At 31.3% G+C, this 14,342-nt stretch overlaps 1 protein-coding gene across 1 annotated transcript; it reads right to left on the reverse strand.

Moving 5' to 3' along the window:
* Positions 1–11,462: 11,462 nt before the first annotated feature.
* On the reverse strand, positions 11,463–12,585 carry LOC134267339 (zinc transporter ZIP1-like). Its single transcript, XM_062749567.1, has one exon. It carries the CDS (start codon positions 12,570–12,572, stop codon positions 11,610–11,612), a length of 963 nt encoding a protein of 320 aa, XP_062605551.1. The 5' UTR covers positions 12,573–12,585; the 3' UTR covers positions 11,463–11,609.
* Positions 12,586–14,342: the final 1,757 nt, after the last annotated feature.

Here is a 14,342-nt window from a genome sequence, read left to right on the forward strand (position 1 = left end):
TTAATATTTTGACAACAAAAATAGCTTCAGATTACTTTACATAGTCAATTATTTGAGCTCTCTGCACTCAAAAAATTGTATTTTTTGTCTTAAGAATTTGAAAAGCAATGAAATTCTTTGAAAGTAATAGAATTTTTCTGAAATTACGGTAAGTAGTGTAGTTAAAATTATCTTACATAATTCAGAAAATGATATAAAAATTGGGGGTCTGTAATGTTATTTTTTTTTAAATATTACTAAAATAATGCTGTTTAACCTTAACATTGAAGGTATTTTAACTGATTTGTTTGGTTTTTTCATGATATATTTGCCAAATCTTGTAAAAGAATTCATGACGGTTAATTTAATATAAAATTTAGGGCCAGCATAGATCATTTCACTGCAAAAATTACTTTGCGTTCCGCCTGTATGTAAAGATAAAAATCCAAACACCAATTCTATATACTTTGAAAGGGGGAAAATTGATCTTTTTCTTCTAAAAAAAATTTCCGCCACAAAATATAGTTCCTAACAAAATGTTTTCGATATGGAATTCAATCGTGGGGTCTCAATTGAATGTAGTTTAACTAGCATTAAAGAATCCAAATTCATTGTTAGAACGTAAACATTATGTAGATTTTTTTAAATACGGGTCAAGACAAAAATCTGCTTCTTTGAAATGCTGAGGAGCAAACCTCCTTAAAACGGGACACAGATAATAATGATTAGAAACAGCTATCTTTCACAATATGGTTTCTGTGTACAGCTTTAACCTTTCTATCGTCAACTTCCCTTACTTATGCAGCAATCTATCTTCATCACCTACATACAGAGTTCTCATTTGATTTGATAAGTAAGAACTTGTTTTACGTATGAACAATTTCTAAAACGAGGAAATTCATTGACAAACACATTGATGAAACAAGAACATCAGCAGTCTCGTTTAAATGCATCATTTCGTACGTTCTATGGTCGATAAATGACCTTGTCAGCAAATAAAATTTATCATTGATATAAATGCTGATTGACGTTTCTTTATAAACTGAATTGACGACGTATGTGGCGGCGGGTGTGACCGTTGGGCAGGGGATGCTCATTCCTCCTTGGCACATGATCCCACCTCTGATGTTTTGGAGGTCCGTGTGTGCTCTGCTCCTATTTTATGTTGTGTTATGGACTTCTGATCTTGAATACTTTTCCGGTTTCAAAATAAACTGATCTAATTTGAATTATATCAGACATGTCATTAAATTTTTCCTCTTTAGAATACAAAAATTTCACCAAAAACAGTTTTTGGTATTATAATTGGTATTCATGAAAAATGAACCAAAAAACCACGTAGAAATTAATTCCGTTATAGACTGTTTTACTTAAAATCATAGGCATATATGACAAAACTTTTATTTTTAATTGTAAATTTATTATTAAATATTTTAATTTTTTTCAATTTATCTATGTGGTCTCGATTACGATATTTTGAAAGTGAAAAGTGATTTGTCTAGAATATTGAGTTATCACTAAGACCGATCTTTAAAAATCTTTTTATTCAACCTACATCTGGCATAATCCTCGACAGAATTCACAGTAAATGAAGTTAGAGGATCGGGGCTCCCTGTATTATGGACACTTTCAGATTAATCCTTTTACGCTGGAATATTAACGATTATGGCGTGACTACCGGAAAAGCAACTCAAGGGAGAAAAAGAAGCAAGAGAAGTTAGTATAACATGTTCAATAGGACTAGCTGCAATGTATGTTTATAATAGAAAATTCAGGAGGTAATTTGATTTTGCAGTATGGTAGAGTGGAAATATGAACATTGAATTGATTAATAATGTTACTACTGAAAGAAGACAATTCAGTGAAAAAAAAATATTAGAAAATTTAAAGACGTATAATATTCCATTTTATAGACAAGTAAAACTTGCATCCAGTTCCTGTAAAATGACCCTTTCCCAATTGAAAATATAATACTCTTTTTCCAAAATTAAGGTAAAAATTCCCAAATTACACATACACTGAACTTTTACTTTTTTTTATATTAGGACAAATTTGATTTTTGAAGTTTGAAAAATTCAAAAAGATGTGAATAAAGAAAAAGCCTACAGATCAACTATTTATTCGAAATTTCAACATGATGCATGTCATGTTTCTATTTGCAACATTTTCAGTTCCAAATTCCAAATCGGAAGGGTACAGAACACTGTACCAGAACGATTAAATTAAGCCCTATTAATTCTCTTTGAAAATTACTCTTTTTATAATGCTGTTTACGGTAAGTGAGTCATCATACTTTTATCCGGCTCTATCTGCTCTCATGATTTATCTATGTTATTCTATAGTGAATTTCTGTTTTGTATAGGTAATACTTCATGTAAAAATTTATTATGACTATTGACCATCTGTGCGAACCTTTGATAATTTTGTAAATAAACAATCATTATGGCCGGAAGAAATTGACAAATCTTACAATATGTGGTTTAAATGTATAGATTTAGCTTACAGGGAATTATCTATGTGATTTTATCATTTTAATGTCTGGACCTGTTGCAATATTGATGCTACAGCTTATGTAATTGCTCATTTACAGAAATTGCGTACAGACTACTGAGAGGAAAATGTGGCCGTCGATCGCAAAGAAAAAAAGGTTGTGTGCATGAAATACACCTATCATGAACAAAAATTTTAACTTTAGTTTACTATAGTTTTAGCTGACTGTAATGTGACTGTAATATATACATGTATTACCTAAGTAAATGCAAGTTAATCGAAGTTTCAAAATAATTGCTCACTCCTCCATGGCACTGTATCCCACCTTTAATATTTCAGAACTCTAGATCTGCTCCTTATTTAAAATGTATGATGGACTTTTGAGCTTATATACTGTTACTTATTTCCACATATTCCATTCCCTACCTTCCGTTACGAACGTACTTACTCAATAAGACCCCACCTCGACATAAGAAAATTACTTACATTTCTGAAGCTTTGTAGCAAGATAATTAATAGTCAAGAGGATATTTAATGTTTTGTAGTTGGATATGGAATTTATTTCAGGAGTAGGATGGGATTTTTTATATTTTCATGCGTTCAAAGCGCGAGTGAGATATTAAAAACCCTGTCTCACGAGTTAAATAAACTTTATATCTAACAAAAAATAATTGACTTTTCTGTTTATTGCATTTTCTATATATTCTCTTTTCCACTGCATTTTCAAAACAGTGTCCAAGGTTGTCATAGTCAAGCAGTTGAGGCGTCATAGCGTAGCAATTTAGAGATTTTAGCAATATATATGAGATTTAATTCACAGTGTTAGTTCTTATCAAGATAATTAAGTTATGATCTCTATCTTATGTCAGGCGAGATTTTTTTTTTGGTTTACATTATTTGATATACATAATATCACTTCGGTATCATTTCACAGTGAAAAGAATCACACTTGATGAATAGATAACAGTTTTTCACTGTGGATTTAATTTTGTTTTCAAGCAAAATACAAATATTCTTTTTATTATTTATTATAGAGAACGTGCAAAATAATGACGTTTAACGAGACTTTTAATATTCTTGTCAATATTTAGCCACATTTTGAAATTGTTCGGCTGTAGAGCATGCTTTTGTATTTCGAATCAAGTGAGAGATATGCAGTTGAAAAGAATATTTTGCAAAAAAAGGAATGTGTTAACGATTGAAATGTTGAATAATCTATTTACTTCTGGTTATCTGACCACCTTTCATCATCGAATACTTCCTTGAAAAGCTGATAAATAACCCCTACTCGAGGCACTGTATGAATTTATGATTTGTAAGAGATCTACCAACTGGGCCAACTGGTCACGGTAGCCTAGTGGAAGAGTGTTCGATTCGGGATCGGGAGGTTCGAGTTTTGTTCGCGATGCCGCGTCACACCTAAGACGTAAACATAGGTAAATATTATTTTCGCAATTGAAATAAAGTACTAATGCAAAAAATCTAGCGAAATATACTTTGAAGTTTAATTTACCCATTCAAATCTCTAGAATAATGATTTTATACTTAAAAAAATAAATTCATCATTACAACATATGGATATGCATAACTACGCAATGCTCTGAAAAAAGACAAAAAAATCTCCAAGTTGTACATCCTGTCTCATTATTTTGCGCGTGCGCCATCGCATAGGTACTTACACTATTTAAGTAAACCTGTGTTATTGAAAAATTATCAACTCTTCTTTATACACACAAGAGGTAAGTTTCAATTTACTTAAAATGCAATTAGTTTGTTCCAGATATGATCTGCCTAAAACTTTGATGAAAAAACTTTTGGACATTATTTTGATTACCTATTGTGAGAAGTTTGTTTTATAACAATATCTAAAATAGAGAAAGTTTAACTTTCATAGTGTTTATGGTGGTAAAATTAAGAACAAATACGTTTTTCTAGATCTGGTCCATCCTTTTTTTCTTTTGTATTTTTGTATGCCCGTTTGTTTTCTAATCTTTCAAAGCTATATAGTTTTTATTTCAATTCTAGTAAACCTGAGCTAATTTAACAATCTTAGATGAAAACCTACTTCTTTCAATAAAGGTTTAGAAATCGGATGATATCGAAAGTTTTAAATTCTTTTGTATAGCAATTCGCCAACTAACAATAGTCCAAGAGTGCAACTCGCATCCAAAACCAACTTATATCGGCTGAAATTCTTCAAAATTACATTTTAGTGTTGATATTTTGCCAGTCCCAGCAAATGCTCTTGCAAGCCACTATCTTTACTCCTTACAAATTATTATCTTCTGCAATGGAAAAGCTTTAAACTCTCTCTGCTACGGCATATTCTAGAATCAGTTCTCAGTCCAAAACTCTGAAGAACTTTTAGAAAATAAAAAACTACCAAATCTTCTTTAAGCAGGAACACCACACCAACTTTTTATTTTATAGATCTCTGAGTCTACCTTTTTAAACAATGGTATCAGTATTGAAAGGCCGACATAAGCTCTTAATTATTTTATGTAATTTTTTTGCATTTTTTCAAAGAAAATCAAAAAATATATTTACATCCAAATTAGATCTTTCTTGTAAAAATTTTGCTGTAAATGAATGCATCACATGAATACTTAATAAAATATGTAAAGAAAAGCCGTATAAATATTATTTTGTTTAGATAAAAAAAATATTTATGAAAATAAAACACATAATTTGTGAATATTTTTTAAACTTGTGGTTAAAATCTTCTTAAAACCAGTCAAAACTGGAAAGAACATGTTCATTAATCATATTTATAAAAGATATTGAAACGAAACCAAATTTTAGCGAAAATATTTTTTCTTTAATTTTGGCCAATCCCGATCAAAATTTTACCGTTCCCAACCATACACTAGAATTATTGGAAATTAAGAACATTTACCCAAGAACACAAGTCTGATTATGTGTTATAAGTGTTAAAACATTATTGAATTTGACAATAAAATAGATTTCTTCATTGTAAATACATGAAGAGGCAATAAATTAGCATTTTATTCATTTTGTGTTAATTTTGTGTCAGTTTAATTTTGATCGGGTTAGGTCCAAATATTAAAAAAATAAATTTCTCTAAATCTTCTCAATTTCGTTTCAATTTCTTTTTTAAAATATGATTGACAGACATGTTGTCCTTAGTTGTGACTAGTTTTATGGTGTTTTAACCATAGGTTTAAAAAATATTCACAAATAATGTGTTTTATTTTCATAAATATTTTTTATAAAAAAAAATTGAAAAGTCTTTACAGATTTTATAAGATATTCATATGATGCATTCATTTACAGCAAACTTTTAACTCGACAACAACTTATTTGGATATAAATATTTTTTTCATTTTCTTTGAAAAAAAAATTAATATAAAATAATTAAGAGCTAATATCGGCCTTTCAATGCTGAAACCATTGTTTAAAAAGGATGACTCAAAGATCTATAAAATAAAAAGTTGGTGTGGCATTCCACCTTAAACGAAACTGCTGACATTCTTGTTTCATCCACTTGTCTGTCAATCATTTACCTCGTTTTAGAAATTGTTTATACGTAAAGCATGCTCTTGCAAATCAAATCAATTGAGATATAGAAACTCCGTATGCAGGTGATGAAGGTAAACTGCTGCATAAGTAAGGGAAGTTGACGATAGACAAATTTGAGTCATCACGTTTATCATAGAGCTTGGTTGTTAGATTACCGATAACGTCTTTTTTTCAGTAAAATATTCAAGTATGAAACAGATTTGTCAGACTCAAGCTCACCAGGATATATCGTATCGACATAGAAATGGAAATTACCAGTGTTAATTGACAATACTTCGTCGATATATCTAAAAGTTGAATTGAAGGGCAAAGCAAGTGTTTTCTTCTTTTCACGCATAAAATTTTGCTCAAATTCAGCTTCATATGAATACAAAAATAGGTCTGCTAATAACGGAGCGCATTTGGTACCCATAGGAATTCCAATAAATTGTTTGAAGACTTGGTCTCCAAAAACCACATAGATATTGTCAATCAGAAACTCAAGCATATTTTTGAACTTGTCTGTGCAATCAGAATGTGTTTTAACAAATAAATTTGCAAATGACCTATGACCAGGTAAGTAAATTTACGAGTTCCATTTTTATTAAAAAAGCAGCTGTCAATGATACCAAAAAAGCTTGAGCTTTAATTTATCGTGTGGAATGGTTGTGTATAAAGTTGAAAAGTCGAAAGTTTTTAAGCTGTTGATTTTAGTAAATTTAATCTTGTGATTTCAAATTGTCCAAAAGTTCTTTCGAGTTTTTTTTTTTTAGTATCCACATCTGATTCACACCACGTCTTGAATATATTGTTGCACAGTACTCTTGAAGTTTTTCCTTCACTACTGCCAAAATCTTAGTAAGGAGTATAGAAAGAGGCTTGGTTTAACATTTAATAGAACCCGCAATGTATCTTTGTTTGTAAGGATTCTTATGAAGTTTCGGAATCCAATATATATATGGTAGTTCAAATTCATTTTGGTTCTTCGGGATATTAAAAATATTCAAAACTGACATATGATTTTGAAGAATTTCTTACTTAGAAAGGGAACTATGAGTAGAAGTTGGATTACCAGTTGTAGAATTAAATCCAAGTTCTTCTAAAATACAATTTATATAATGAGCCTTACAAACGAAGACAATGTTTTTACCTGCTTTGTCAGCAGGGACCAGTACATACTGATCATGTAATCTATCTTATTCTGTTTTACTTCTGGATTATTGAATACCAAAAAAAAGAGATGGTTTTCATATTGCCCCTCAATCTTTTAATACGCTAATTTAACATGGATCTGATACATTTAATCCATTCTGACAAAGTGCCAACGTCTTCTTTTTCATATCTGGCACATCGTCTGGCGTAATCTTCAACAGAATCCAAAATATTTATGAAATTCCGACGCTAGTTGAAGGATCGGGGTTCCCTGTATTTAGGACCTTTTAAAATAAGTGATTTAAGGTCCTCATTATTAACTATATTTACGTCACCTGTAATAACATGTCCAGCAGGACTATATTTAATATAGGGCGAAGAAGAACATAAATACGATGGAGGATTATGTTTCAGCTACATGTACAGGTTGAGTTAAAATATTTAGGTTATGGTCTCCTGTTTATTAGATGAAGGTTTTTACTTATATACGAAGTTGATATCCATGTTAATTCTCTATTGTTATTGTAATCTTATCATTTTAAAAAGTCAAGATAATTTGAAATTTTATTTATTTTAAGTAAGGAACAATGATTTCTATCTAGCAGTCATCCTAGATAACACTTTTCAAAGGTTAAATTGTTAAATGGTTGATTTTGTATTTGTTATATAAATCGAATGCTTAAATATATTTTTTTAATATCCAAAGGTATTTTTTATTTGTGTATAGAAAGAAGAAAGACTATAAAGAAGTATTTTTGCTTATCTGTCTTGCCTTATGATAAAATGTTGTTCCTGTTATTAACTGTAGATAGATATTAGGAAGAATATTAAATATATGTTTGATAAACGTTTACTACTCGTATAAATACAGATGAGCTGTTGAAAAGTTGGATTGATTATAGATTGAGCATTTTATTGGGTTTTCTTCAGTTACACCTTATTTCCGGCATTGCATAAGAACTGAGAACATTTCAAAACAATCTTTTGTAAGGGATTCCTATGGTTCTGAGAGACACCTTTTTTCTTTTGTACACCCTTTTTAAAGCTCTTCAGAAGGATTTGGTCAAGGTCAACTGGTCCTTGGGTAGAGGAAATTCAGGTTTCTTAAAAAAGCATGACGCCATCATTCGAGTTCAGTGTAAATATATTGGCTTTCTTTGAAATTTTATTTTCTGGAGAAGCGTAGGGCCTTATGCGAAACTTTTTTTTACATAGTTTAGATTCATCTTTCTTCAAACCAGGACCCCTGAGGCTTAACTTGGAATATATAGCGGAAAAAAATCTTTTTAAAAATGTCTTAAGACCAGTAAATCCATGATAGTTATCTGAATATGGTACTGTCAAATTGTTCCTTCCCAATAAGTGTACAAACTTTATTATAAACAAGATAGAATATTAAGGAAATAGTAGACCTGCTCATATTTGATTTAAAAAAAAGAAATTGTGCTTAGTTTTGCATGATGTTGTTCTCTTAATTTGGGTCCACCTAAACCACAGACAACAGATTAAAGAAATCGACTAATTTGAACAGTTTTGAAACCAAAATAAACAAGTATTTTTTTCTTTTCTTTATATATATATATATATATATATATATATATATATATATATATATATATATATATATATATATATATATATATATATATATATATATATATATATATATATATATATATATATATATATATATATATCGTTGATCTAATCCAATTTTTTGTCATATAAAATATTAAGCTTTATTGTGGGTCACAATATTTCCTTTTGTGAAATAAAGTCAATACACATAGAACTTTATATACATGTGCATAATATTTGTCGAGTCCATTCGTCTTTATAAAGTTTACAGGAAGCTATCTTTTGATTCATCATTTGTCCGTCATTTCTTATTCGGACAAAGCAATGTTCTTCATATTAACTTTATTGAAATTCAATAATTTAATTTTAGCTGTCACACGTCATTTCAATGGATAAAATTTATTTTATATTGTGTAACATAAGTTGCCTACGTCACAATGAGTAACGTCAAAAAAGTATTACTCCGCTTGACGTTAATTTTAAAATATGTTCAATTTGAAGCAATTTTTTATTGTCTAAAATGAAATTAAATCATAAAGAGTGATTCTTATTCTAACCTATGCTATACTATAGACAGTTTACGCTTTTTATAAAGCGGTTTATAAAGTGTTAACTGCATGCATGCCCTAAGTTATTTTAAATCGTATAAGATAGGTTTAAATAAGCAGCATTCCTAAAAAGGACACTAGAGAAAAGAATGTTCCTTTTTTTTTTTTATAACGGACACAAATATTCTTCTTCCCATTTAGTTACAGTCTTAAATTTTATTTTTTATTTTTTGCAGATCTATGAAGCTCATGTACGAAATATGTTGTTAATAAACAATATTCAAGCTAAGAAGTAATTCAAACAATATAATTCAGGAGCAGAGCAAACATGGAAAGTAAAAACATCAGAGGTGGGATCAGGTGCCATGGAGGAATGAGTATCTCATGCCGTGTGTCCACATATGTCTTAATGATAGATTTTATTTTTTGAAAAGGTCATTGCATTGGCTATAACACTAGCGAAATGATGACTTTCAACGAAACTGTTGATATATTTTTTTTTCATCAACGTGCTTCTCAATACTTTTACTTGTCTTAGAAAATTCTGTACAACGATTATAGTATGCATATGAAGACCTACTTCATCTCTTCATGAAGGATATGGAGATAACGAATATTATTCAATATCAAAGTCCATAAAACAATACAAAATAGGGGCAGAGCAAACAGGGACCTCCAAAACATCAGAGATGGGATCAGGTGCCATGGAGGAGTGAGCATCCCCTACCGACCGGTCACGCCCGCCGTGTGCTCCTTGTCATGATCAAGAAATAACGGAAAAATCCGTCGTCAATTCAGTGTATAAATAATGGACTAACAATTAGTATAAAAAAAAGTCAGCTAGCATTTGACTCAATGATAAATTGTATTTGCTGACAAGGTAATGGTATCGACCATAGAACTTACGAAATGATGACTTTAAACGAGACTGCTGATAGTCTTGTTTAATCAACTTGTTTGTCAATAATTTACCTCGTTTTAGAAATTGTTCATGCGTAGAGCATGCTCTAGCGTATCGAATCAACTGAGATATATATACTCCGTATGCAGGTGATGAAGGTATATTGCTGCATAGGTAAGGGAAGTTGACGATAGAAAAGTAATATTCATCACGTTTATCACAGAGCTTCGTTGTTAGATTACCATTAGTTTCTTTTTCAAGTAAAATATCCAAGTAGGAAACAGATGTGTCAGACTCTGTGGTATCTTTTATCTCAAGCTCACCAGGATATATTGTATCGACATAGGAATGGAAATAACTATTGTTAATTGACAATACGTCGTCGATATATCTAAATGTCGAGTTGAAGGCTTCAGCAAGTGCTTTCTTCTTTCCACCCATAAGATTTTGCATAAATTCTGCTTCATAGTTACCGCGTTTTTCTTCTCAATTTGTAGAGGAAATTTTACAAAGATAATTATATTATATATATTGTGGCGAATAATCTGAAAGACGTAAACACCATAAGGAGGTGATTATAATAAGGAAAGTTGACGATGGAAAAGCTGGTCAACTCTTTTGTCAATTTAGTTGTCAATTGGACTTTATCGTCTATTTTCAGTAAATCAGATGTGGCAGACTCTTTGGTGTCATTTATTTCACGTTCAATGGGATACTTTACGTGTACATGAAATGGTGTATTGAAAATTCAGCACAATCACTTGATATGGAGTTGTTGGTGTAATCATGAATTAGCGCTACACAAGACCTATACTAGTATATATATTGTATATGTACATTATTAATTTACGGTATTCATAAATCAGCGTATTGCTCTCTGGCCAAAGCCGCTAAAATATGTAGCTAGCTTTATAAAGCACACAGTATATCGATTCGGCATACGAATGAAAATACAGTACAATTAATTGTTATTTGATAAGATGTCTTCGATACACATGTATTTGAATGTCGATGTAATGTTGATGTCTTAGCGTCTTTCAACATATAAATTTTCTATTTTTGTCCATTTGCATTTTTCTTTTATAGTCACCCCACTCTTTCTCGCACGACTAGGAAATTTAATGCAGAATGACATTTAATTCTTGTCTTTTTTAGTGTTCATATTAAGTTAAAAAAAATGAATTGAATCGTGTTTTACTACAATTGACAAATGTTATAGCATTTGAACAATATGGATTGAATAAAATGTAACCTATGTTTAGTGAAAATATCACGGCAAGACAAAGAGCATAGAGTAATGATGTGAGATACATTTGTAAATGATATACAATTATAAATATACAGGTGAATCAATTGTAGTAATCTTTACAAATCACGTCAAAACAATATAGTCCAATCATTGTTTGATTGTAACGTCTCTTGTCGGACGACCTAACCCTTGTCTAATGGTCGTCATGACCTTCATGGTCATGCTTGACGAACTGGATACCAATGACAACTAAATATCCAATGACAGTAAACAAGACTTTTAAATGACTCCTTTCCTTGGTGATGTGTATTTCATTACTAAGGATTTCAAAGAAAGTTACGTAAAGAAAACAACCGACAGAGATGCTCTGCAAAACTCCCGAAGCAATGTCCTGCCCATGCGCATCTTCTCCCACTTCCGTCACGATGTAGCCAATAACGACCCCGATTGGCGCAACAATGGATAGAAGAAACAATGACAACAGCACAAACTTAAACTTTTTCAAATTTTCTTCCAGCTGAAATCCGACACTGAATGCGACAGCGACTTTGTGGAGGGAGAGAACCCCCAGTAAAATCCAGGCATCCTCCTCCTCGGTCTGGAGTCCGACGGCCAAACCCTCAAATATCATGTGAAATGACAGAGCTAACAATAGAAGAAATGACCGAAAAGCTAGAAATTTAAAGTTAGGTTGTTCGACTTCCACCTTGACAGACTCTGCTGCTTCTTTTGATTTGTCGAGGGACTTTCCGTTGATTTCATTTTCCCTCTTCGTCGCAGCGTCTTCGTTTAGGTCTATTTTGTTCTCATGTCCATTGTCGTGTAAATGGCCGACATGGGATAAACCATGGTAACTGATGAGATGTTCCAGAGTTAGCGTAATTAAGAATCCACCTCCGGTTATAGCCTCTGTGACCGGATAATCATAAGAGATGACCTCCTTTATAAGTGTTCTAGCCTCTGGCAGCAAATGCAAAATGGCTGTCCCAAAAAATATTCCCCCTGTAAAACAGTTTAAAATTCCAATCCACCTTTTCACTTTTTCCTTCGATAGTTTCTTCTCAAACAATCTTAATAATGCAAACGGTATGAGACCGATGAGGAAGGTAATAAAAAACAAAACAAAGATTCCAACAATCCTTGCAGCTGACGCCATTTTTCATTAATTTGGAAAGGTTCTCTAAAAAAAAAAAGAAATTTGAAATCAAGCAGGAACTGTACAATTTATACGCTCTGCGTCAAAATTTAGCTAAAATAACTGTGGATGAAAATTTATTCTTACGAGGGGTTATTAAAAAGTTCGTGGACTAGCGCCATGAAATTAAAACCGCTTGAGGTACATCAATGAATTTTAAAATATCTTGTTTTCATCATCTTTTCTATCTAATGAATTAACCACAAATCAAAAATTTTATTTTTTTTTTAATAATTAGTAATGTTTTTGTAAGTAATGGTATGTCCAGGCGGTGCAACCTCGAACACGCCGTTTTTGCGACCTAAGTGTAACTGAGAACAAATTTTTTTATATGAACATTCTACATTCTAAACTCACGTTAATTTAGGTATGTGTTGGGACACAATTGTTCCATAAAATATGGAATTTTTGCTTCATTTTGGAAGTTTTTTGAAATTATATCGAAAATTTTAAATGGAGTGTCCAAATAGATAAGGCCTTGAAAATGACGTCAAAAAGGGGCAGGGTTTCCTTTTCCAACATTCTATAAAGTTTTGTCCCTGAAAAAAACTGGTATAGACTTAGGAATGTTTAAATTGGCTACAGAGAAATAATATGCATCAAGAGTACTTGTCTTTTAATGCCAAAATAGATTCAGAGAAAAAAGGGATGCACTGTTAATGTGGATTTGTAGTCAAGGTATGATAAATCAATCACGACAAATCAAGACGTTGATCATGTGTTGTACATTTTGAACTCCAAAAAGCAAAATATGCTGGCACAATCAAGGGCAGCGAGGATCTCTTCGAATGTATAAATCTATTTGCGATATTATATGCATTGAAAGCCGCTGTTCGTGATATTGTAAAGTCATATAAACAAAGCGGGTTTAAGTCCTTACTCAACTCCAGGGAATCTTATCAAATAAGTGTATAAGGTAGAAGAAGAGGACATTGACAAACAATGACGTTGTCGAACGTCATGAAACTAAACAGCGACGGCGCCAGGTGATCATATAATGTCTTTATGGCAAGCCCTTTTATATGGCATGTCAAACGTTGCAATATTCGATAATCTTGTGATGTATATTCAAAATCTTGTGATGTATGTTCGAAATCTTGTGATGTATATTCAAAATCTTGTGATGTATGTTCGAAATCTTGTGATGTATATTCAAAATCTTGTGATGTATATTCAAAATCTTGTGATGTATGTTCGAAATCTTGTGATGTATATTCAAAATCTTGTGATGTATGTTCAAAATCTTGTGATGTATATTCAATATCTTGTGATGTATATTCTTAAACTTGTGATGTATATTCTATAATCTTGTGATGTATGTTCGAAATCTTGTGATGTATATTCGAAATCTTGTGATGTATGTTTGATAATCTTGTGATGTATATTCGAAATCTTGTGATGTATGTTCAAAATCTTGTGATGTATATTCAATATTTTGTGATATTCGAAATCTTGTGATGTATATTCTATAATCTTGTGATGTATGTTCGAAATCTTGTGATGTATATTCGAAATCTTGTGATGTATGTTTGATAATCTTGTGATGTATATTCGAAATCTTGTGATGTATATTCGAAATCTTGTGATGTTTGTTTGATAATCTTGTGATGTGTGTTCTACAATTCAGTGATGCGTGCAATAAAATTGCATGACGCAACAGAAAAGTAAGGACAATTTTCATTGGTTAGAAATAACGAAAGTAGCTGAAGCGTCGGGAAAACCATGCAGGTG

Source organism: Saccostrea cucullata, unplaced genomic scaffold, assembly GCF_032062105.1.
Source record: "Saccostrea cucullata isolate Sc308-1 unplaced genomic scaffold, CSIRO_AGI_Scuc_v1 ctg14758, whole genome shotgun sequence".
NCBI classification, from domain to species: Eukaryota; Metazoa; Mollusca; class Bivalvia; order Ostreida; family Ostreidae; genus Saccostrea; species Saccostrea cuccullata.

Coding starts and splice junctions, on each gene's coding strand:
- LOC134267339 (XM_062749567.1), bottom strand. CDS start 12,572: ATGGCGTCAGCTGCAAGGATTGTTGGAATCTTTGTTTTGTTTTTTATT.